The 26,467-nt window shown below is 39.7% G+C and overlaps 1 protein-coding gene across 6 annotated transcripts in view; it reads left to right on the top strand.

The window, feature by feature from the left end:
• dis3l2 (DIS3 like 3'-5' exoribonuclease 2) overlaps nucleotides 1-26,467 on the top strand; it is a 132,679-nt gene that overhangs the window by 77,594 nt on the left and 28,618 nt on the right. For 5 of the 6 annotated variants that reach the window (XR_007927082.1, XR_007927084.1, XR_007927083.1 and 2 more), the window contains exons 15-17: nucleotides 232-415; nucleotides 4,490-4,576; nucleotides 5,465-5,612. Coding sequence is in view for 2 of the 6 variants with exons in the window: in XM_051877131.1 (XP_051733091.1) it covers nucleotides 232-415; nucleotides 4,490-4,576; nucleotides 5,465-5,612 (419 nt within the window). In the remaining 4 variants the exon portion in view is untranslated. Of the gene's footprint in view, nucleotides 416-4,489; nucleotides 4,577-5,464; nucleotides 5,613-26,467 lie in introns of those variants that run through there. The other variant, XM_051877163.1, reaches the window with a different exon arrangement.

Below are 26,467 nucleotides of genomic sequence, written 5' to 3' on the forward strand. Positions count from 1 at the left end.
AGTTGATATGACTCTGACTGTGGTTTTTGTGATAAAATGCTCACCAATAAGCAGTGTAAGTGGGCATGCATGCTTTGTCATCTATTTGTTTCTGTTCTGTCCCTTTGCTAGTTGTAATTTCTTAGTGTTGTTAAACTGGTCACCTCCTGTTCTGGTATTGCACAACATGTGGCCCTAAACACCTTCATATTGAGCTTCTGAACAATGAATCACATGCCCTTTGTCATACAGACTGGTGGAGGAGTTCATGTTGCTGGCAAACATGGCGGTTGCCCATCAGATCTACCGCACATACCCAGAGTTAGCCCTACTGCGGAGACATCCGCCACCCCAGAGCAAGATGGTGGATGACCTGCAGGAGTTTTGTGAACAGATGGGCCTTGACATTGACTTCTCCTCATCTGGAGCACTCCATGTGGGTATCACAAACTATGTTAACAGCATACCAATATAATTGACTTCCAGATCCCAACCAGGAACAATGAGACAGATGTTCAATGTCAAGTAATCGTTTTGTCCTCACTGAAAGTGAAAGTATAATCTTTCATCATATGTCATGACTTGCACAACCTTTGAAACAACAGTGCTTTTTGTTGATGTCACCTAGGCTGCATGGACCATTGGAAAATGTTAACCAGTAGCCAAATAGCTATTTATGTGTTATTTTAGGCTACTGTTATATGGCCTTTCTAATGCTATATGGTTATGTGTCCTTTCTGAATCCTTGCTAATAATTAAAGCAGTGATTTATTGCCAGTTAACAGGAATGTTTTAAAGGTTACCACAAATAACACAAAGTGTTACCATTGGGATATGTCAAAATGCGGTTAAAAGTAACCTTGACATTCAATTTCCACTTCACAATCAAAAAGCCTACTTAAAAGTGGATGCCCAATTGTTAAATTGTTAATAGAAAAATTGGGATTTTTACTTCCAGAAACATTGTTGCATTCTTGACCAAAAAAAAAAAAAAAAAACTTGTTGCAGGTTAGGATAAAAACATAGAAGAGATGACATTTATAACGTTAGAAAGTTGTTGTTTTTTCTGGCCACTAAACAAAGGAATCCCACAAGGATAGCAAAACCTGATTTTTTTTTTTTACTGTAACAAACTAAATTTATGGTGCCCTTGAGGAAAGCAGCTTATAAATCATACTAAATGATGTTCTTTTTCATAGGTTAACTCGATGCTGCATCTGTAGCTGATGCTATGGGAAGACCTTTGGGTGGTGCCGATTGTTTGTATATAACATAGACTGTAACAAAAGATGGACAACGCACCTTCGCTCTCTTTCATTGTAATAAGTGAAGCCGCCAGTGTGCCAATATGGCTCTGACATCTTGAGTCTCGAGTCTGTGCATAGTGGAGCCCGAGTCTGTACAGTAGTGAGTGCGAAGTGGAGCCGTGATTTCAAGATCCTGCCCACACTCCTGCAGAAATCGGTTAATACTGCAGAACAACTCATTATGTTGGTGTGAAATAAACAGTTCTGGAAATGTAGAAATTGAAGTTAAGGCTCCAATCTCCTCCCAAAGATCTAGAAAAAGTCAGTTTGTGCTTCAGTGACTACTTTGCTCAGAGAAGCTGTCAATCATTACGTCAAAACCCGCATTTTTATAGCATCAAAAAACTAACTAAAAGAACGAACACTTTAACTAACATCAGCATGATGATAACTGCCTAAAATGACAGAAACCATCTTTGGAAAAAAAATATTTGACGTGTAATTTGACTGTTTAGTTTGTCTCACATCCCATTATGTTACATGGAGAGGGCGGGGTTTATGACCTATACTGCATCCAGCCCACTTTTCAGGACTCGTGTGGCACGCTTGGTATATAATCATGCCAGCTCAGTTGTGCTTGGTGTCAGCTCCTCAGATTTTTTTTCTTTTACTTCAGAAATGTTATCTAGCTTATGCTAGTGCTGTGTTTTTGTGAAAATGTGTTTTATTCAGTGTTCTTCAGCAACAAAATCAAGTGGACTAGTTTCTCCTCGCAGTGAAAGTGCTATGGAGAGCTTTATATTGAGCAAAGACACTCACCGTGCCTGAAGTGCCTCAGCGTCTCTCATGCTCGAGCCATGCTGCAAGGCACTTTACTCTTTAAGCATTGCGACAACTTTAAGATGAAAGTGCTGTGTTCACATCTCGCTATCTTTGGAAAGCAAGACACATCAGCTCTCCCCTGTCACTGACATCTCTGAGGCTGCCAAGGCACATTATGAGTCCAAGCCTTAGGGATCTGACATTGAGTTAGAGGCCATGGTGAGTGAGCAGGTGACTGTCGTCTCAACGACTGTCAGCGGTCAGTACTGAGCGCACGGACGTGATCACGCTATGGAGAAGCTGGGCATTGACTGGCCGGAAGAGGTTTAGTCTTGAATAAATGCTTCCTGAGTGGTTCTCACCCCTCCAAAAGGCTGTTTTTCCTCCTGAAGGGTGTATATACCCTGCTGCACAGGCACTTTACACTTTAGGCGTTTAATGTAGAGATGCACCGATTGACCAGCCAGGGATCGGAATCAGCCGATTTTCCATATGATTGGCCCAGACTGGTAACCGGCCGGTCAGTCTCACGTTTTGCCGAGCTGGTCGGTTTTGTTGCCAGCGGCACAGGCAATAACGTCAGCTGCACATCCTCACTCTCTTCTTTCAGACGGCAAAGTGACACACACCCGCCTCCTCTTACTCACTCGTCTAATTCGCTCCAGTTAAATAGTGATTGTATTGTGCATAACTCTACTAATTCCCGCAATTTTCGCGCTCACACCAAAAGTGCTGCGCACCACTGATCTATTTAAGTGACGCGCACATAAGCCGCCTCTCAGTCTCAAGCTGCTTGTGAGTTGCAAGTACCAAAATAAGTGGCTTACTGCGCTTGAACGGTCAAATAGACACAAAATTATGTCAAAATGCCCATCTTGGTGAGTATCCAGTTAAACATAGTCAGTTTTGGAACATAATTAGTTGAGAAAAATAACGCAAGTTGTGTAACAGTATTATGGATCCATGCATAAACTCTTAAAGTGACAGCAGTCTAATATTCCTGCTGCTGTCTGTCATGCTAATAAAAGAACAAAAGACAAAGAAAATCAGTCTCTGCTCTTGACTGAATAACTTTTGTAACTAACTGTAAGCATTAATCTGTATTTAATTTTTACAACGAAGACTAGCCAGTGTTATTTTACATTTTGATTACTTTCATTTCTTTAGTATTTCTTACCTGAATATACTGTATACCCACCTGAAAAACTTAAAGCCATGTTTATTTCATATCTCTCTTTATTCTATTGCACTTATTTGTGCTGTTGTTTGGAATTTGTTTATTTGTTCTTATTTTATTAGTCTTTTTTACTTTTTTATGAAAATAAAATTTTGCATTGAGGAAAAGTAGATTTTTTTGTATATGCTGTCAATTATAGTTCTTTGAAAAAAAAAAAAATCGGAATCGGTAAAAATCGGTATCGGCAGGTCACGCTTACAAAAAAATCGGAAATCGGAATCGGCCAAGAAAATTGCAATCAGTGCATCTCTAGTTTAGTGCCTCTTTCTGCTTACTTGGTAGCGTGAGTTTTTAGAATCATATATCAGGGGTATACCATCCAATTTCAGTGCAGTCCTCCTCGCTTCAACGATTTGTGAAAGAGGCGAAAGCAGTAGTTTTGGAGCAGGAATTCCTCTCGCTCTTGCTGAAAGAAGCAATAGAGGAGGTTCCTCCCTCAGTGGAGATGAGTGGTTTCTACAGTCGCTATTTTCTAATACAGAAAAAAGATGGATGTCTGCAACCTTTTTTGGACCTGAGATGCTTGAACTACTGTTTGGTCAAAAGCAAACTCAAAATGTTGAAGTATATTCTGATGCAGATTCAACCAGGAGACTGATTTGTCATGGTGGATCTGAAGGATTTGTTTCCATTTTCAGATCATCCAGAGACACAGGAAGTTCCTCAGGTTCGTGTTCAGGGGCAAAGGATACAGATGTCGGGTTCCTCCTTTCAGTCTGGCTTTAGCGCCTCATATTTGCACAGTGCATGGATGCTGTTCTGGCTCCCTTGAGACTCAATAGCATCTGTGTCTTGACGACTGACCACACTTGCCAATTGTAAATATAATCAGTTATTTGTTTGTTTTGTTGGCTACCTTGAGGGGCTAGCTGCCACAAAACAATGGATGTCACATTAACCTATGAGGTGTGTGGAATCAGTTCGCCTCTAGGTATCAGGGCTCACTCTATTAGGTATTCCCCTAGCATCAGGTACTGACACATTGTCTCGTTCCCCTCTAAAGGAACAGGTCTTATATGTGTAACACAGATGTTTTTTGAAAATATAAAAATGCAGAGTGTTTTTGAAAAGGTTAGGTTTAGGGGATAGAGTGTAAAGTTTGTTCAGTATAAAAATCATTGTCCTCATGAAACACAAACCCAACTTGTGTGTGTGTTTTTTGCACGTGTGTGCTCATACTAGTCTGTGTCTATTTTTATGACAGAGGAGTCTGAATGAAAACTTTGGTGATGACAAGTATACGGCTGCCAGAAAAGAAGTTCTCACTCACATGTGCTCCAGGCCAATGCAGGTGAAGATGTGCTCCTGTTATTAACAGTTTAAATCCACTTTCTGCTAATCTATTCTGCTGTGTATGTCCACACCATGTAGAGCAGGAAGAGTATGTTGTCACTTTCACACCCTAGTGAGCTGCTTCACTATTTACATTGGCAGCTGCTTATCTTTAATACTAGCTTGATACTCTAAGCATAAAAATACATTGGACACACAAATAAAGGGTAATATCATTATTTTTTTAAATTCAAGTCAAGTCACCTTTATTTGTATAGTGCTCTATACATTACAGATTGTTTCAAAGCAGTTGTGCAGTAATAACCAGGAAAATAATCAATGATACAAAAAGAATTCTGCTGTAAAGCAGCTCTAAAAAGTTATTGTTATCCACTCTGAGACAGTTCAATATTGATCCAATTCAGTTCAATAACAGTGTTGATGTTGCAAAATTCATCAATTATGAAACCAAGTTGAATTGGCTATAATGCAGCACTACAGTGGTGTCATCCGGCTCAATTCATTTCAAGTTTTGTTCTCATCCAGTAGTGTCAGGGCAGTCAAATCAATAATATTACTGAATATTATATAATTGCATTTTATTTAGGACTAATATGCATTTTATCCAGTATCAATAAAAACTATTCACAACTAAGCTCTTTATGTAGTCCACCATATTGGGAGCATTTTTATTAATAGATTTTTCTTACAAAGCAGCAAAATTTTCTACTTGCTGTTTGGAACAGCCTGTGTATATATAAGATGTGTCAAAATTCTATCCAGGTTGGGCAGCTTACTCTGAATTGTAACACAGCTAATGTGTCAGATTATTATAACTGAAGCAATGGTGACTGTTGAACTCAGATCTTATGATCTAATTAGAATTATTTAATGTTGTCCTGTTTAGATGGCAGTGTATTTCTGTACTGGAGCTCTGAAGGATGAGAAGTTCTTCTGTCATTATGCTCTGAATGTGCCTCTCTACACACACTTCACTTCACCTATACGACGCTATGCTGATGTCATAGTGCACCGTCTACTGGCCGCCTCCATTGGTGAGTTAATTTTGTTGAGTCAGGGTGCATATGACTATTGGTTGACTGAATGTAATGTAATCTGCTCCAGCTCCACTAGAGGTTTTCAACGTCCTACTGCCTGTTCATTAGATGAGTCTTTGTGAGTGGTCCCTACTATGCTTCCATTTATTAAATGTATGAACATTGTTAAAAAAAATCATCTCATTTGTTGAATCAATATTGATTCATAAATCCCAAGAATCATTCTTTTAGTCTATGCTGTTAATGCATAATCAAAACTTTACTGAACATTATTTATAGTATTTTTCTAATCCAATAATTACAAGAAGCTTTGTGCTTTGACAGAATTTGAAAGCTGAGACTTCAAAAGTAACATTGTTATTACATAATTCATAATTTAACAATAAATAGTATTTTGACACTCTTTATTGTGGTGTAACAGATCACTGTAGCCACCTAATTTCTCATGTTTAATTTTTTTTTATTAGGAATTTTAGCAGACAGTCAATTGTAATTACACTTTTTTTAAATACGCAAACAAAACTTACATTCTAACAAATATGCATTAAATTAAAAAAATAAATAAATAAAAATAAAAAAAAATAAATAGTCATGGATGTAATAGTTGAACAGAAAATATAAATAAATTTTCCCCCACTCTAAAACTCAACCCACAAGTGCTATCCAGTGGTAAATGTAGATAATGTAAGCATAATAAACATATCACAAGTTTGCAGAAAGGAAATGAAAGGGGACCATTTTTTTCAAATAACAAAGTCTTGTCTATTAGGGTATACCTAATTCTCTCCAGATGTAGTGTACCTGACAATTCTGTCGGCCATAATTTAAGAGTTGGAACTTCCTTTCTTCCAAAACAAGTTTTTTTGGCAGATATTAAAGGATTAGTTCACTTCAGAATTAAAATTTCCTGATAATTTACTCACCCCCATGTCATCCAAGATGTTAATGTCTTTCTTTCTTCAGTCTAAAAGAAATTAAGGTTTTTGAGGAAAACATTCCAGGATTTTTCTCCATATAGTGGACTTCATTGGGGTACAACGGGTGGAAGGTCCAAAGTTTTAGTGCAGCTTCAAAGGGCTCTACACGATCCCAGATGAGGAATAAGGGTCTTATCTAGCAAAACAATCAGTCATTTTCTAAAAAATAAAAATGTATGTACTTTTTTAACAAATGCTCATCTTGCACTGCTCTGCTATCCGCCACCATCTCATTTTCTCCTCCAACTTCGAAATCGTCCGACGTAGTTGTTTTACTTTTTTTTTTTTTTTTTTTTTTGTAAAGGGTGTTTGGCTTAGTCTTTGCACGGTCGCTTTGTAGACACTGTTTGGCACTTTCACCTACGTCACGTGTGACCTTTCTAATGTGATTACGTCATGCGTGGTGGGTCGTAGAGCAGTGCAAGATGAGCATTTGTGGTTAAATGAAAGAAAGACATGAACATCTTGGATGACATGGGGTGAGTAAACTATCAGGAAATTTTAATTCAGAAGTGAACTAATCCTTTAACCCATACGAAACAAACTGTTGTTGTACCCGTGCAAGTTTTAAAAATTCTTCGGAAACTCCAAATATAAATACACCTGCGAGCAGCGATGACGTGCCCAAGCCCCGGCGCCACCACCACCCCGGTGGCTTCAGGGCAACAGTGCACGGTGGGCAATATACATTTATAGCAGGTACATGTAAAAGAACTATATCAAAGTTGTTTGAATACGCCAAACTTACTGCAGCCACCTGGTGCCACTATGACTGTGACCCACAGCAGCCACATCCATGAGATAATTTAAATTTAGATGAATTTCATGTCATGAAGATGGATGGATGTCATATGTCACTTTGAAATGTGCAAATTTATCAATTGCAGCTCAAAATTTAAGTCCAGTATTTATCTTAAGGTCTTTTTATATTTTTAGTAACCTAATTATTAAAACAATTATTATATAAAACTATATTGTCAGTGCCCAAAAGTGAACAGTGAGGCTAATTTGGGGTCCTGGAGTAGTTTTGACATGACTTGACATTTGTGCTTTTTTCATAGGCTTATAAACATATTAATAACAAAAGCCTTATTACACTGTATTCAGCACAAACTAGGCTACAATAATATGTGAGCAACAAATATGTACATGTTTGTATTTTTGAGAGAATTACATATATGCATGGTTTTTGAAAAAAAGAAACAAAAAAAAGTCACTGACATAAGGCCTCAAAACACATACTAAACATTTTTCACAAGGCTTTTGGGAATTGTATATTTTAGTCTAGAGTTTTTGCTTCAAAGTGATGTTAAAATCATTCTGCCTACTCGGACACATAAAACAATGTATTGATTTTAAATTTCTAAGACACTTTTTGTTTAGGATGGCCATATGCGAGGAGGCGTGAATCTTCATGAATAATGCTGTGATTCACACCTTGAGGAGATTAAGACCCTGCCCCAAATGAGCCACATAATGAGCCATTCAGTGAGGAATGTGACTGAGTGAACTAAGAAAGAATGCAATGTCAAAACAAATATAATTCTTTGTTTGTAGTTTGTTTAGAATATAGTTAACTATATAAATGAGAGTCAAAGACACATTTTGAGTACACAGTTATACCTGAAAATAAATCCTGTTTAAAGATATAAGTGAACTTCACATACCTGGCATTTGGTGTTTGGAGGAGGAAAAAAAAAAAAAAACTTTCCTGCTTCCAGTCAGTGATCTCAGTATCATATGCATGCAGTCCAATGTGGGCCAATATCTGGTCACTATGATTCTCAAATCTGTGAGATAAAAGAAAAAAAAAAACTCTCTATGAGCATGCTGATGCATGCACATATTTTTTCACATCATGAGAAGAAAATTTTGTATAGGCCTATTCTATTTTAAATTACAGTAAAATATAATTTATTTCTGTGATTCAAAGCTGAATTTTGATCATTCATTGAGAACAAAAGCTTCATGGATGTGGCACTATATAGGCTATTTTACAGTAAACCCATTATAATCTGTCCAAAACAGGCCAAAGAAATATTGTCTAAACATTTAATACTGCTATGACATTTTATGTATCTTATTTGCTACATTATAGAGCTTATAAATGTTAATGTGCAGTTTAATGTTGCTAACACATTTTATTTCAGTATTTTTTACATATTATTATTATTGTTGTTGTTATTATTATTATTATTATTATTATTATTATTATTATTATTCAGTCGATTTCACTCATCTTAGTATGGCAATAATTTTTGGAAAAAGCCAAGTCATGTTTACTAATGTAAGTTACAGTGCCACTTGAAAGTTTGTGAACCCCTTGCAGAATCTGTGAAAATGTGAAAAATTTTAACAAAATAAAAGAGATAATACAAAATGCATGTTATTTTTTATTTAGTACTGTCCTGATTAAGATATTTTACATAAAAGATGTTTACATAAATTCACAAGACAAAAAAAAGCTGAATTTATTAAAATGACCCCATTCAAAAGTTTGTGAACCATTGATTTCTAATACTGTGTGTGGTTACCTGGATGATCCACGACTGTGTTTTTTTTTTTTTTTTTTTTTTTTTTGACAGTTGTTCATGAGTCCCTTGTTTGTTCTGAGCAGTTAAATTGCCCAGCATTCTTCAGAAAATGAAGTGAAACACGATGCGTTAAGAGCCGGGGGTGAAAACTTTTTGAATTTGAAAATCAAGGTAAATTGTACTTAATTTGTCTCCAGGAAACATGTAGGTATCTTCTGTTGCTTCCAAAGGGCAGTACTAAATGAAGAAAATTGATATTTAAACAAAATAAGAAAAATTTGGACATCTTCATCCTATTCCTAAAAAGTTTTCACCCCTGACTCTTAATGCATCGTGCTTCCTTCTGGAGCATCAGTGAATGTTTGAACCTTTTTTAATAGTTGTGTTTGAGTCCCTTAATTGTCAATAATGGATCTCAAAATCATACAGTCACTGCTGGAAAGGGTTCAAATATGCAAAAGATTCTGGAAATCTGAAGAATCTGCAGGACCTGGTGGATTTTTCTGAAGAACAGAGCTCAGTTTAATTGTTCAGGACAAACAAGGGACTCATGAACAACCATCACAAAACAACAACAACAACAAAAAAAAAACAGTCGTGGATCATCCAGGTAACCACACACAGTATTAAGAATCAATGGTTCTCAAACTTTTGAACGGGGTCATCTGAATAAATTCAGCTATTTTTTGTCTTGTGAATTATATGTAAACATCTTTTATGTAAAATATCTTAATCAGGACAGTACTAAATAAAAAAATAACATGATCTTTTATTTTGTTAAAATTTTTCACATTTTCACAGATTCTGTAAGGAGTTCACAAACTTTCAAGTGGCACTGTATGTGTAGTAGCTAAACGAAACCACGTGTCTGCCCGAATCATTCACACAGAGAGACAGAACATGCAGGATTCATATTTAACGTCTTGGTAGCACTTTCTATGAAGACCATGCTTATGATGATTTATAGGCCCATTTATACTTTTTTTTATAAGTATTACTATTCTATAAATATATTTATAAAGCCTCATTAAGACCTATACCGCATTATAAGAACAGTTATAGTTACATTTATATTATTTTTATAATTACTTATAAGCCATGCATTTGCTTTTTCAATGCACATGCTCATAATCCATTATACACTGATTTATAAATGATCATATATAAAATAGTTCCAGAGACATTTGTTTGCTGTACCAATTAGTTATTAGTGGCCAAGCACCGAAGGTGCGTAGGCACCTATTGTATCTGTTGGCGTTCTTTTTTTTTTTTTTTTTTTAGGGGCCAAGCACTGAAGGTGCGTAGGCACCTATTGTAATCGTTGGCGTTCTTTTTATTTATTAGGGGCCAAGCACCGAAGGTGTGAAGGCACCTCTTGTAATTGTTAGTTTTCTTAGGGGCCAAGCACCGAAGGTGCGGAGGCACCTATTGTAATCGTTAGTTTTCTTCTTCTTCTTCTTCTTCTTATTATTATTATTATTATTAGGGGCCAAGCACCGAAGGTGTGAAGGCACCTCTTGTAATCATTAGTTTTTAGGGGCCAAGCACCGAAGGTGCGGAGGCACCTATTGTAATCGTTAGTTTTCTTATTATTAAGGGCCAAGCACCGAAGGTGCGAAGGTGCCTCTTGTTAGTTTTCTTAGCGGCCAAGCACCGAAGGTGCGGAGGCACCTATTGTAATCGTTAGTTTTCTTATTATTATTATTATTAGGGGCCAAGCACCGAAGGTGCGAAGGCACCTCTTGTAATCATTAGTTTTTAGGGGCCAAGCACCGAAGGTGCGGAGGCACCTATTGTAATCGTTAGTTTTCTTATTGGGGCCAAGCACCAAAGGTGCATAGGCACCTATTGTATCTGTTGGCGTTCTTTTTTTTTTTTCTTTCTTCTTCTTCTTCTTCTTCCGCTCTTGAGTCTATGGCAGCCCATAGAACCGCTTGTGGGAAAGTTGTGAAATTTGGCACACAGTTAGAGGACCGTCCGAACTGTGTCCATAGCAAATTTGGAGTCTCTAACTCAATCTCTCTAGCGCCACCAGCTGTTTAAATTTGCACTCATGTTTATGTTAATAACTTTTGAACCATAAGGGTTAGAAACAAAATTCTTTTTCGAACTCCTCCTAGGCCGTTACTCCTATTTTCACGAAAATTGAACCAGATCATCTTCAGACCATGCCGACAAAAAGTTATGGAATTCAAGTCGATTTTTCAAACCGTTTTCGATAAATACGTGAACAAATTTTACGTAGCACTTGCAAAAATAGACATAAGGCTGTATCTCCGCAACGCTTTATCGTATTCAGACCAAACTTGGTACGTCATCACAAGCATGGCCTGAGGCAACATGCAGCATTTCAACGCAGTGCCACCTACTGGTCCGGAGATACGAAAAATTGATAATTCCGCTTATAACTTCTGAAAATTTGGTCTTGTTGGATTTGGGGCATCATGCCGAGTCGAATGATATCCAATTTTCCCATATCGGCCATTTTGAATTTTGTGCTAAAATGCTGTATTTTATGAACGCATTAGCGTATCGTTACGAAACTCGGTATGGGTCATCAGCACAATGCCCTGAAGGAGCCTGAGAAGTTTTGGACCAGCGCCACCTAGTGGAGATTTTTTTTTTTTTTTTTCATATGCTTATAACTTGGCAGACTGATAGAGGCCAGTCTCAACTGTGTCCATAGCAAATTTGGAGTCTCAAACTCAATCCCTTTAGCGCCACCACCTGTCCAAAGTTTCACTCATTTTTATGCTAATAACTTTAATTTTATTTTAATTTCTGAGTTTAATTTAAAACTCAGAACTTCACTTAAATTGGTGAGCACATGCAGGATATGACTCTAAAGAAGCACACCAATTTTTATGGAGATCGGACCATAGGTGGTGCTATAACTGTTAGTAAACTTTAAAAAAACTTGTGTTTTTAATGGTTTTGGCTGAAAATGTATACAACTCAGGGTGTGATCGACTTATTTTCACGGGAGTCATGTCTTTAGACTCCTGAATCCTTGCCGAGTCCAATGATACCAGGCAATAGGTAGCGCTATAACTGTCAAAAAACCTTTAAAACCATATTTTTCTATATTAAATTGTCATTTTGTGCCACTAGATGGCAGCAGAAGGCCACTAATATAATTCAAGCTTTCAAGGTTTTGTCAAGGTTTACCACTTCATTTGTTCATTTGACGTATGTTTTTGCAGTAATATAACATTACAATTACATTGAGACCTGAAAATTATGATTTTTAAAGAGGAAACCTGGAATAATCTGCATTTTCTTACCTCATTATTGATTTCAAATATCCATTTCTGCAACAAAATGTGTGTAAGCATGTTTAATTAATGGAGTTAACATGTAAATTAAAATTTAGACAAAACAGACACTGTTAAAATGAAAGTGGGCCAATAAGGGGTCCTCTGCTGCCACCTGCTGTCTAAAATAGTAATTTTGTCATACTATTCACTAAAATTGTTCTATAATTCATATGTAGACTTAATAAAATCATTATTTTAACATTTGCTAACACTTTTTTGTCAAAATGCATCTACATTTCAATTAGAGTATTACTTTTAACAGTTGTGCCACATTAAGTAAACGGAAACCTGAAAAGATGTTTTACTGAGATTTGCAGAAAACATCTTTACCATTCATGTATTTCAAATACTGAATCTACAAGAAAATATGTGTGTGTGTGTGTGTGTAAGCATGCTTCGTATATATCAAGTATTATTGTTTAAACCTTTTCTTTCTGTGTTTGCTTTAACATATATCATAGCTGTTCCTCTGATTTCAGTGGTTACATGCTTGCTAAATAAGACGTGTCCTTTTTATGCAAACTGCCTTAAATGCTTGAACCCCAATAAATGCTGCTCGCAGCTTTAATTAGGGGTTCAAGAACGAAGTGCTGAAACCCTATTGTAATTGTTAGGATCTTTAGGGGCCAAGCACCGAAGGTGCGGAGGCACCTATTGAAATCGTTAGATTTCTTATTATTATTATTATTATTATTAGGTGCCAAGCACCGAAGGTGTGTAGGCACCTATTGTATCTGTTGGCGTTCTTTTTTTTTTATTATTATTATTCTTCTTCCACTCTGGAAGTCTATGGCAGCCCATAGAACCGCTTGCGGGAAAGTTATGAAATTTGGCACACAGTTAGAGGACAGTTTTATCTTTGTCCATAGCAAATTTGCAGTCTCTAACTCAATCCCTGTAGCGCCACCAGCTGTCTAAATTTGCACTCATGTTTATGTTAATAACTTTTGAACCGTAAGGGTTAGAAACAAACTTCTTTTTTCCTCTGATTCCGTGCCTCAAGAAGAATCAAATGCATCCTATGACGGAAAATTGAAAATTTTTCCGCCATTTTGAATTTTCTGAAAAACCTACTTTTTCGAACTCCTCCTAGGCCGTTACTCCGATTTTCACGAAAATTGAACCAGATCATCATGCCGACAAAAAGTTATTAAAAGCTTTTTGATTAACCCAACCGTTCTTGAAAAACACGCAAATAAATTTAACCTAGAGCACCCCAAATTGGACTCAAGGTTATATCTCCGCAATGCTTTATCATATTCAGACCAAACTTGGTACATGTCATCACAAGCATGACCTGAGGCAACATGCAGCGTTTCGGAGCAGCACCACCTACTGGTTCGGAGATACGAAAAATGGCTTTTTTTTGCTTATAACTTCTGATGGGTTTGTCCAAAAATCATAAATTTGGTCTCGTTGGATTCGGTGTATCATGTCGAATGATATCCAATTTTCCCCTATCAGCCATTTTTAATTTTGTGCTAAAATGCTGTATTTTATGAACGCATTAGCATATTGTCACAAAAGTCGGTATGGGTCATCAGCATGATGCCCTGAAGGAGCCTGAGAAGTTTTCTTCTAGCGCCACCTAGTGGTAAAATCAAATATTCAAATGTTTATCACTTTTGGTGTGGTCAACTTATTTTCAAAAGGGTCATGTCCTTACACTCCTGAATCCCTGCTGAGTCCAACAATACCAAACATGCTAGGTTTCGACTTATGGTTTGTCCGCCATGTTGAATTTTGCGAAAAAACTGCTTTTTCGAACTCGTCCTAGACGCTTCATTTGATTTTCATGAAAATCAAATCAGATCATCTTCAGTCCATTCTGGCAAAAAGTTATCAAAAGCTTTTTGGTAAATCAAACCATTCTCAAATAACATGCAAATTAATTTAACGTAGAGCCCCAAATTTGGACTCATGGCTGTATCTCTGCAATGCTTTATCATATTCAGACCAAACTTGGTACATATCATCCCAAGCAAGACCAGAGCCTACATGCTGAGTTTCGACACAGTGCCACCTACTGGTCTGGAGATACAAGAAATGGCTATTTTTGTTTATAGTTTCAGATAGGTTTGTCCAAAAATCATAAAGTTGGTCTTTTTAGATTCGGGGCATCATGTCGAGTCGAATGATATCCAATTTTCCCATGTCGGCCATTTTGAATTTTGTGTTAAAATGCTGTATTTTATGAACGCATTAGCGTACCGTTACGAAACTCGGTATGGGTCATCAGCACAAGGCCCTGAAGGAGCCTGAGAAGTTTCTCACCAGCGCCACCTAGTGGAGAATTATTTATTTTTTCATATGCTTATAACTTTTGATCTGGTTGACTTATTTTCATGGGAGTCACATCCTTAGCGAGTGTCATTGTCAACTCGCTCTGACCGTACCACATTAATTTGGTCACAGCGCCACCTATTGGTTGAAAGTGATAAACCAGTAAATCTTTATTATTGACTGTATATATCATTTTTCAGCTCTTTTGCCTAAAATAATCTTAATAGGTCTTTAATTGCTCACTGTTGCAGTTGGTCTGATGCTCCCAGCCATTTTGGCTGGCTTGTTGTGCCTTTTTTGCTTGGCCCCGTAATTGCTGCTTGCAGCTATATTTATTATTCTTCTTCTTCTGCCGTAAAACTGATCGTGCAGCCCAAACCATAAGGCCTCAAAGCTTGAAACCTGGCCAGATGGTATGTCTCATTTTGGGGAGAGCCTGACAAGGTATGACCCCGATTGGCCAATAGGGGGCGCTACAGCGATCAACAACATGAAACTGCTCATAACTCCTAGACCGTTTGTCGTAGACTCAAGTGTCTTATATTATTGGAATCCTTGGCTCAAGACGAACGAAACATATATCTTTTCATTTCCGCCATTAAAATTTTTCCATCGTTTTGAATTTTCTGAAAAATCTACTTTTTCAAACTCCTCATAGGCCGTTTGTTTCGATTCACTCTAAACTTGATATACATCATCTAGAGACCTTCCTGGCAAAAAGTTATTAAAAGAATATTGATCTGTGATTCACTCTCGTGACGGGATGCCAAAACATTCGAAGTAGGCAGGACCACTTTCACTTAAATGGTTTATAACTCTTGAACGAAATGAGATACTTTCACCAAACTTGTCAGACTCATGTACAAGTTCATTCTGTGGTCATACAAAAAAATTGCTGAGTATTAACACTTGGTGGTGCTATAATACGAAAAAAACATAAAAACTGCTATAACTATGCAACTGTTAGTCCAGTTGACTTGAACATTGGCATGCACTGTCTTTGTCCGAGTTGCCTTGATGATGTATGATGACATTCGTTTATCTCGAAAAACATGGCTGCCATCGGCTTATAATTTTGAGCACCTCTTAGACTAGATTAACGGAGGTCGATTGGGACAAAACTCGGTGGGCCTGTCTGACTCATGGCCCTAGAGGTCTGTGCGAAATTTGAAAGAAAACGGCCATTGGGTGGCGCAATTGTGTTTTTGAACCTATACATCACACAACGTATCACACATTCACACAATATTCATATGATATGTTGAATCTCCTCATTCTGAACAACTTTGCCTCAGGAACCACTGCTGTCAATCAAATTGTTCATTAAACATTTGCGATTATTTGAAAAATCTACTTTTTCAAACTCCTCATAGGCCATTTGTGCAATCTGTTCAAAACTTTACATGCATCATCTAGAAACACTCATGGCAAAAAGTTATTAAAAGAATTTCGATTGGTGATTCAAGTTCGCAACTGAACGGCAAAACGCTTGAAGCAGCAGTTGCCTTTTACTAAAATGTTTATATCTCTTGATTGTCAAGTCAAGTCACCTTTATTTATATAGCGCTTTTTACAATGTAGATTGTGTCAAAGCAGCTTTACATTGATAACTGGTACATTGTTTGACTGCACAGCAGCTCTTAAAGAATAGTGTCAATGCAGGCAGATCAAAAGCACTGTTGAATATCAAAATGTCAAGTCAAGTGTCCCCAACTAAGCAAGCCAGAGACGACAGCGGCAAGGAACCCAAACTCCATCAGGTGACATCAGGTGGCAGACAAGTGGCAAATTGGTGTTAAAATGGAGAAAAAAACCTTGGGAGAAACCAGGCTTAGTCGGGGTGCCAGTTCTCCTCTGGCCAACAGTGCTTTGTTACAATTCAGGTTGCTATCATAAGTCCAATAGGATCGCAACATTAAAAGTATTTATTTCAGTTCCATCCAATTGAGGATCGTATTCATCACGCCGGTATGGACGGTTGTTGAGGAACTGTGTCGTGGCTGTCGTGTCGATGAGGCCTTCACAGGGGATGATCTAGTTGACTCAATCTCTGCTGATACTTCAGGGCTGCGTTGTGGTCGTGTCAAGGTGCAGGTCCTTGGTCTCACCTGGATACGGCCCGGATCCGGTTGACTACGGTGAACCTCGGGATAAACAGAAAGACTAATATTAGCGTAGATGCCATTCTTCTTCTGATGTAACGAGTACATCAGGTGTTATAGGAAGTGTTCCCGGTTCCGGCTGACCTAATTTATGCAGCCTAATAATCCTTTAACGGATTTGGAAATATAAATTGGTAATGTGTTATGTGTATGCCAGGTTAAAGAGATGCGTTTTTAGTCTAGATTTAAACTGACAGAGTGTGTCTGCTTCCCGAACAATGCTAGGAAGATTGTTCCAGAGTTTAGGTGCCAAATAGGAGAAGGATCTACCACCTGCAGTTGATTTTGATATTCTAGGTATTATCAGCTGGCCTGAATTCTGAGATCGCAATAGACGTGAAGGACTATAATGAATTAGGAGCTCGCTCAGGTACTGGGGAGCTAAACCATTTAGTGCTTTGTAAGTAATTAGCAAGATTTTAAAATCTATACGATGTTTAACAGGAAGCCAATGCAGTGTTGACAGAACTGGGCTAATATGGTCATACTTCCTGGTTCTAGTAAGAACTCTAGCTGCTGCATTTTGTACGAGCTGTAGTTTATTTATCAGGCGAGCAGAACAACCACCCAGTAGAGCGTTACAGTAATCTAGCCTTGAGGTCATGAACGCATGAACTAACTGTTCTGCATTTTTCATTGAGAGCATATGTCGTAGTTTAGATATATTTTTAAGATGGAAGAATGCGGTTTTACAGATGCTAGTAACATGGCCTTCAAATGAAAGATTGGTATCAAAGAGCACACCTAGGTTCCTAACTGACGACGAAGACTTAACAGAGCAGCCATCAAGTGTTAGACAATATTCTAGGTTATTACGTGAAGAAGTTTTTGGTCCAAAAATTAGAATCTCTGTTTTTTCTGAATTTAGTAGTAGGAAATTACTGGTCATCCAATTTTTTATATCAGCTATGCACTCCGTTAATTTTGTGAATTGGTAAGTTTCGTCAGGGCGCGAAGAAATATAGAGCTGAGTATCATCAGCGTAACAGTGAAAACTAACGCCATGCTTCCTAATGATATCTCCCAAGGGTAGCATGTACAGAGTGAACAGTAACGGTCCTAGTACTGAGCCTTGTGGTACTCCATATTGAACTTGTGATCGATATGACATGTCTTCGTTTACTACTACAAACTGATAACGGTCAGATAAGTATGATTTGAACCATGACAATGCAATTCCACTAATGCCAACATAATTTTCGAGTCTATTTAAAAGAATATTGTGATCAATAGTGTCAAATGCTGCACTAAGATCCAGTAACACTAATAGAGAGATACAACCACGATCTGATGATAAGAGCAAATCATTAGTAACTCTAATGAGAGCAGTCTCAGTACTATGGTACGGTCTAAATCCTGACTGGAAATCCTCACAGATACCATTTCTTTCTAAAAAGGAACATAGCTGTGATGATACTGCCTTTTCTAGTATTTTTGACAGAAAAGTGAGATTTGAGATCGGCCTGTAATTGACTAATTCTCTAGGATCAAGTTGTGGTTTTTTAATAAGAGGTTTAATAATAGCCAGCTTAAAAGTTTTTGGTACGTATCCTAATGATAAAGATGAATTGACGATATTGAGAAGAGGGTCTATGACCTCTGGAAGCATTTCTTTCAATAGCTTAGTCGGTATAGGGTCTAACATACATGTTGTTGATTTTGATGATTTAACAACATCAAGATTGCAACAAGATATTTTCACCAAACATGGTACACGTGTGTACAAGCTCAGTACGAGGTCACAGTAAAAAAAATTGTAGCATTTGGCCACTTGGTGGCACTGTAATAGTAAAAAAAACAGGAAAATCACTACATCTACACTACAGTTAGTCTGATTGACTTGAAAATTGGCATGCACTGTCCTTGTCAAGTTGCCATGATGGAAAAACGATTGTCCACTAGGTGGCACTATAACAGGAAAAAAACATGAAAATGACTAATAACTACGCAATCGTTAATCCGATTGACTTGAAAATTGGCATGCAGTGTCTTGTCCGAAGGTGCCATGAATGTCTATGAGGACCTTCGAGTCTCTCAAAAAACATGGCTGCCATTGGCCTATGAAGTTTAAAAACCTGTTACACCAAGTTAACGGAGGCCGATCAAAACGAAACTTGGTGGACCTATTTGACTCTAGCGATCTGTGTGAAGTATGAAAGAAATCAGCCACCGGGTGGCTCTACGTATCACACATAAACGATATTCATAGCATATGTTGAATCTCCTCGTTCTCTATAAGTTTGCTTTAAGGTCGTAGGTATTTCACTCAACCTCAAAACGACTGCAGAAAAATTCTCTATATTTTTTAGGTCAGTAATTATCAAAAACTGTTGAACTTTACCATTTGGATAGCCATAACAGGATCATTCAGAAACGTATCTCCATCCAAAAGCCTATAAATCTTAAATGCTTTCATGTCGGCCTAGAACCTAACACCATAAATGGCATAAAGGTCTTAAAAGCTTGAACCCCGATAAATGCTGCTCCTTTTTATATCATTGGAATCCTTGGCTCAAGACGGACAAAACGTATATCTCCGATTTCATTTCCGCCTGGAAAAATTTTCCACCATTTTGAATTTTGTCCAAAACCTACTTTTGCAAACTAGTTCTAGGTTTTTCACCCGATCGGAACCAAACCAGTGCAGAAATGTTCTCTGGAGTCTGATTATCAATAATTATCAAAAAAAAGTTGAAATTTTGATTCACGGTCGTTAAGGGGCGCCAGAATGTACGATGTAGGCGGAGCTAGTTTTACTAAAATGGCTATAACTCCAGAACGAAATGAGATATTTGCACCAAACTCAGTACACATGTGTAGGGGTTCAATCTTTGGCCACGATAAAAAAATCGCGTTGATTGGACACTAGGTGGCGCTATAACTTGAAAAAAACCTGAAAACAGCTTTAACTACACAACCATTAGTCTGATCGACTTGAAATTTGGCATGCAGTGTCTTGGTCCAAGGGGGCATGATAGTCTATGAGGACATTGGCGTATCTCAAAAAACATGTCCGCCATCGACCAATGAATTTTGAGTACCTATTAGACAAGGTTAACGGAGGCCGATTGGAATGTGCATGATCGACTCATGGCCCTAGAATTCTGTAAGAATTTTGAAAGAAATCGTCCACAAGTTGGCGCTAACGAGTTTTACACCTCAGTAATCACGTGGTGTTTTGCAGATCCACACAATATGCATGTCATTTGATAGATCTCCTCATGCTGAACAACTTTGCCTCAAGAACCAATGCTGTCAATCAAAACGTTCATTAATTAATCGCAAATATGTGAAAAGCCTATTTTGCGAACTAGTCCTAGGTTTTTCGCCCGATTGGAACGAAACCAGTGCAGGACAATTCTCTGGACTCTCTAGATCAATAATTATCAAAAAAAGTTGAACTTTATCATTTAGGTTGCTATAACAGGGTCATTTAGAAAATGGATGTGCATTTGATCAGGCGTAACTCCCACCCCCGACCACTCACTACCCCCTCGATGGTCTCGTTCCACAGGGTCCGTTGAGCACTATCGACCCTCTGAGTTTCAGAATTTTTTGACGTCCTGTCCCCGAGATATAAGCGAAAAATCTAATTCCCATTCATTCATTCATTCAATATGAAACCAGAAATGGTGTTAGAAAGACGAGACTTGCACTAAGCATTTTCTTATCTATCATATATTTTAAATATCTACAACAAAATGTGTGTGTGTGTGTGTGTGTGTAAGCATGTTTAACTTGGAAAATGTACTTTAAACTAAACACAGACCTTTTTTAAAATGAAAGTGAGCTAATGACTGGTCCTTTGCTGCCACCTGCTGGTTAAAGTAGTCATTTTGTCATACTAATATTGTTCTATAATGCATATTTACACTTGATAAAATCACTATTATGTTTACAATCACATTTTGTCAAAATTCATCACTTAATTTCTGTTAAAGTATTAATGACAATTGTGCCACATCAGTAAACATTTCATTACCCTTTGTCAATCAAATCGTTCATTCAAGAATATTTTAAAAACCTACTTTTGCATACTAGTCATAGGTTTTTTGCTCAATCTGAATAAAACCAATACAGTACAATCCTCTGGATTCTGTTGTTTTAATAATGATCAAAAAAAGTTTAACTTTTCCATTAGCAGATATAAAAGGGTCATTTCAAAATGTGGCCTTAATCAAGTGTCCCTGAAAGCCTATATCTCTTCAAAGAATGCTCAGATCTTTCTGAACATAAGTAAGCACGTGTGACATGACTCTAAACAAGCAATTTCATGGAGATCAGGATAATAGCTACCTCTAACAGTTAAAAAGGTGTTGAATGACAATTGTAATGATGGGTCGGCAGAGCGGGGATCCATTTGCAAGCTTTATTAAGAACAGTAGTTACACAGGTAGACAGGGGCAAAGGCAGGAACATAAACAAGGACAGGCAATGGTCGAGGCAGGCGGCAGACAAACAGAATCAGGGTACAGGCAAGGATCGGGGCAGGCAGCAAGGGTCACAGAGAATAAACAATCCAACGGTACCAGGGTAAACAGTCCACAAGAAAACGCTCAGAGTTGATCACCGGGGCAAATCAAGACTTCGCAAAGGGTGTGTGTGTGTGTGTGTGTGTGTGTGTCTTAAATAGTCCAGGTAATGATCTGCAGGTGTGTGTGGCAATTGATGATTGGTGCATGTGATTGGAAGGGAGGATTATGGGAAGTGGAGTCCAGGAACTGACAGGAACAGACAGTGATCGTGACATAACGCCCCCCTTCCGGAAGGCGCGTCCTCGCGGCGTAAATGGCACAGATGGGGGGGGGGGGCGTGCATTGGAGACGTGGACAGGAACAGGGTCTCCAATGCAGATCCAGGAACTCAGGCAGCCACGGTGGGTCATGTGCCACGGGCAACCATGGTGGGTCAGGTTCCACGGACAGCCATGGCGGGTCAGGTGCCACGGGCAGCCACGGCGGGTCAGGTGCCACGGGCAGCCACGGCGGGTCAGGAGTGTCGGGAGGCCACGGTGGGTCAGGTAGCTCGGGCGACCACGGCAGGTCAGGTGGCTCAGGCGGCCACGGTAGATCAGGAGATTTGGGCAGCCACGGCAGGTCAGGTGGCTCGGGCAGCCACGTCAGGTCAGGTGGCTCGGGCAGCCACGGCAGGTCAGGTGGCTCGGGCAGCCACGGCAGGTCAGGTGGCTCGGGCAGTCCGAAGATGACCACGGCGGGTCAGAGTCCATTAATGGCCATAGCAGGTCAAAGGCGGTTGAAGGCCGTGGTCGTGTAAGGTCCCCACCCGCAAGCTCAAGCAGTTCGGAGACCGCTGATGATCGCGGCCGTGCAGGGTCCCCACCCACAAGCTCCCCACCCACAAGCTCCCCACCCTCAGGTATATGGCCCCCCCCAAAAAAAGTTCTTGGGGAATTCAACAGAGGCCGTGGCGGTTTCGTGGGTAAAGAGCTCGGGTGGCGCCGGCAGGGCGAGGAGCTCGGGTGGCGCCGGCAGGGCGAGGTGCTCGGGTGGCGCCGGCAGGGCAGGACGCTTGGGCGGCGCCGGCAGGGCAAGGAGCTCGGGTGGCGCCGGCAGGGCAGAACGCTTGGGCGGCGCCGGCAGGGCAAGGTGCTCGGGTGGCGCCGGCAGGGCGAGGAGCTCGGGTGGTGCCGGCAGGGCGAGGAGCTCGGGTGGCGCCGGCAGGGCGAGGAGCTCGGCGCCGGCCTCCGTGGCCGTATCAGGAAGAGCGGGTTGCTCTGGGACGGCAGCGGGCTGCTCTGGGAAGGCCTCCGGGCCTTGAGGGATGGAGGAAGCCTTCTTCCTCCTCCTCCTCTGTTTACGTGGTTGAGGCGGTGGCTCTGTGCCTACCTCCTCTGTGGGCGCTGCAGCGGGCTCACGGGTTGGAGCGGACTCACTGGCTGGAACGACCCCTATGTTCCCAGACACTGGCGGGGCGGCCATCTTGCCCGTGGGCACTGGCAAAGCGGCCATCTTGTCCATAGCATCCAGAGAGTTTGAGTGCGTAGCGACCGGCGAGCTTGAGTGCGTAGCGGCCGGCGGGCCTGAGTGCGAAGCGGCCGGCGGGCCTGAGTGCGAAGCGGCCGGCGGGCCTGAGTGCGAAGCGGCCGGCGGAGGCTTAGGAATGCCAGCCGCTCGCGCTGACGTCAGTGGTGGATCAGCCACACTGGAACGCAACCCACTCCGCTCCCAAACAGATCCAGAGACGTGACGTGATCCTGGGCGATCGGCGGAGACGTGACGTGACTCTGTGCGATCGGCGGAGACGTGACGTGGCTCTGGGTGATCGGCAGGAGACGTGACTTTGCTCATGAAGATCAATTGTGACTTGACTGGGCTCAGGAATATCAACTGTGGCTTGACTTGGTGTTGTTGTTGTAGCCGCCACCTTGTGAGTGTCCTCTGGCACAGCAGCAATTACGTGAATGGATGAAGTGTCGCATTCCTCCGAGACACCCACAGTAAACGGAGAGCCAACAGTCAATAATGTAAATTCCAGAAAATGACTAAGGGAGGAGCGGGGTCCCTCACGAATTAGTTGTTTTTTAAGTGGCTGATTGATGCCCTCACAGAAAAAGTCTATGAGCACGCAGTCCGGCAGATCTGACCAATAAGCAATGTTCAAATATTCAGTGATATAATCCTCAATTGATCGTGTGCCCTGCATGAGTCCTAATAACAATTGTGCGATATTCCTACCGGGCCATTGTTCTTCAGGAAAGCCGCTGGATCCATGTGTTGGCGAAATCTTCTGTAATGGTAGCAACCTGTTTACTCTTGGCTTCCTCTGATGTACTTTTTGCTTGATTGTCCTCTGTAGGCTGTATGCTAACAAGTGCCCTGGCAGGCCCTGCATTAACTGTTTCAACTGTCTGGACTGTTTTTATTGTTTTGAGGCATCTAACAGGCTTTGTTGGGACTTGCTTAGCTGCTTTGTTATCGTAGGAAGCGCCCACTGAGGAGAGGTGGAGAGGGTTGTGAGTAGGTGGAGGACCATAAGAATATTGCATGGAGAGTGGAGGCGGCACACAATATGGAATCAGGGTACAGGCAAGGATCGGGGCAGGCAGCAAACAATCACAGTCCAGGAAACAGGCAAAGATTAGGGCAGGCAGCAAGGGTCACAGAGAATAAACAATCCAACGGTACCAGGGTAAACAGTCCACAAGAAAACGCTCAGAGTTGATCACCGGGGCAAATCAAGACTTCGCAAAGGGTGTGTGTGTGTGTGTGTGTGTGTGTGTGTGTGTGTGTGTGTGTGTGTCTTAAATAGTCCAGGTAATGATCTGCAGGTGTGTGTGGCAATTGATGATTGGTGCATGTGATTGGAAGGGAGGATTATGGGAAGTGGAGTCCAGGAACTGACAGGAACAGACAGTGATCGTGACAACAATGTTCTTATGTTTGTAATGGCAATTTCCTGAATTTGTCATTTGCCACCAGGTGGCAGTAGAAGGCCACTAATATAGTTCAAGATTTCAAGGTTTTTTTTCAAAGTTTTGTCTTTTAATATCCCTTTTAAACTATATAAATCCTTATAATATCATTACAAATCACATTTTGTCAAGGTTTACCACTTCATTTGTTCATTTCACATATGTTTTTTGCAATAATATAACATTACAATTACATTAAGACCTGAAAATGATGATTTTTAAAGTGGAAACCTGGAATAAGCATTTTCTTACCTCATTATTGATTTCAAATATCTATATCTGCAACAAAATGTGTGTGTAGGCACATTTAATTAATGGAGTGAACATGGAAAATGTACTTGAAACACAAAACAGACACTGTTTTGACACAGAATGTAAGTGAACCAATAAGTGGTGTGTGTGTGTGTATGTGTAAGCATGCGTATTATTATTTAAGCCTTTTCTTTCTCTGTGTTTGGTTTAGCATATATCATAACTGTTCATCTGTGATTTAAGTGGTGACATGCTAAATAAAGCTCTTTTTACGCATATGTGTTAATTAAAGGCCTTAAATGCTTGAACCCCGGTAAATGCTGCTTGCAGCTTCAATTAGGGGCCAAGCACCAAAGGTGCGGAGGCACCTATTGTAATCGTTAGTTTTCTTCTTCTTCTTCTTCTTATTATTATTAGGGGCCAAGCACCGAAGTTCCGGAGGCATCTATTGTAATCGTTTGTTTTCTTATTATTATTCTTCTGCTCTGGAAGTCTATGGCAGCCCATAGAACCGCTTGCGGGAAAGTTATGAAATCTTCAATGGTCATCTTCAGACCATTCCGACAAAAAGTTATGGAATTCAAGTTGATTTCTCAAACCGTTTTCGAAAAACACGCGAACGAATTTTACATATTGTTTTTCGAAAATAGACGTAAGGCTGTATCTCTGCAGTGCTTTATCGTATTCAGACCAAACTTGGTACATGTTATCACAAGCATGACCTGAGGCAACATGCAGCATTTTGGCGCAGCACCACCTACTGGTCCGAAGATACGAAAAATGGGTATTTTTGCTTATAACTTCTGATGGGTTTGTCCAAAAATCATAAATTTGGTCTCGTTGGATTTAGGGCATCATGCCGAGTCGAATGATATCCAGTTTTCCCATATCCGCCATTTTGGCCATCGGCCATTTTGAATTTTGTGCTAAAATGCTGTATTTTACGAACGCATTAGCGTATCATTACAAAACTCGGTATGGGTCATCAGCTCAATGCCCTGAAGAAGCCTGAGAAGTTTCGGACCAGCGCCACCTAGTGGAGAATTTTTTTTATATAACTTTTGATCTGGTCGACTCATTTTTACATTTTTACGACTCCTGAATCCTTGACGAGTCCAACAATACCAAACATGCTAGGTTTCGACTTACGGTTTGTGTGGCGTGGTGATTTAGTGCTTAAAAAACGATTGCGAATATCTTCGAAACCGTTAGTCTGATCGAGACGAAACCAGCGTAGGAAACACGAAACCTAAGCTGGTTAACTAAATGTCACAGCCCAAATTTCAAAATTTTGATAGGAAGTGGCAACAATATCAAAACAAAGTTGTTCATGGGTCATTTTTTATGATCTCATACATATAAATGTCTATAACTCCAAAACGAAATGAGATATTTGCACCAAATTTGACACATACATGTATGGGGTCACCCTGAGGACACATTAAAAAAATTGGTGGGATTGTGCCTCTTGGTGGCGCTATAATTGAACAAAACATGAAATTTCCATTAACTACAATACAGTATTATGATATAAAATGCTATATTATATGAATGCATTAATGTACCATTACAAAACTCAGGATGTGCCATCGGCAATATGCTCTGAAGGCACACAATAGGTTTTGAGACAGCGCCTCCTTGTGATCAAATGTTATAATGAAATTTTAAAAAATTCTAATAGATTTATATAAATGTGGCCTTTTTTAATTAGACTGATTTTCACTAATTCTGTGGGTCATGCTGAGGACATTGATGCCAATTTTGCCACAGTCAGCCAAACTTCCTGTCAGTCATTTTGATTTTCTTTAAAAATGTCCTTTTTCGAACTACTTCTAGACCGTTTGGTCCAATTTTCACCAAAATCGAATCCTATCATCTTCAGATCATGCTGGTTA

This window comes from Ctenopharyngodon idella, chromosome 2 (genome assembly GCF_019924925.1).
Source record: "Ctenopharyngodon idella isolate HZGC_01 chromosome 2, HZGC01, whole genome shotgun sequence".
NCBI classification, from domain to species: domain Eukaryota; kingdom Metazoa; phylum Chordata; class Actinopteri; order Cypriniformes; family Xenocyprididae; genus Ctenopharyngodon; species Ctenopharyngodon idella.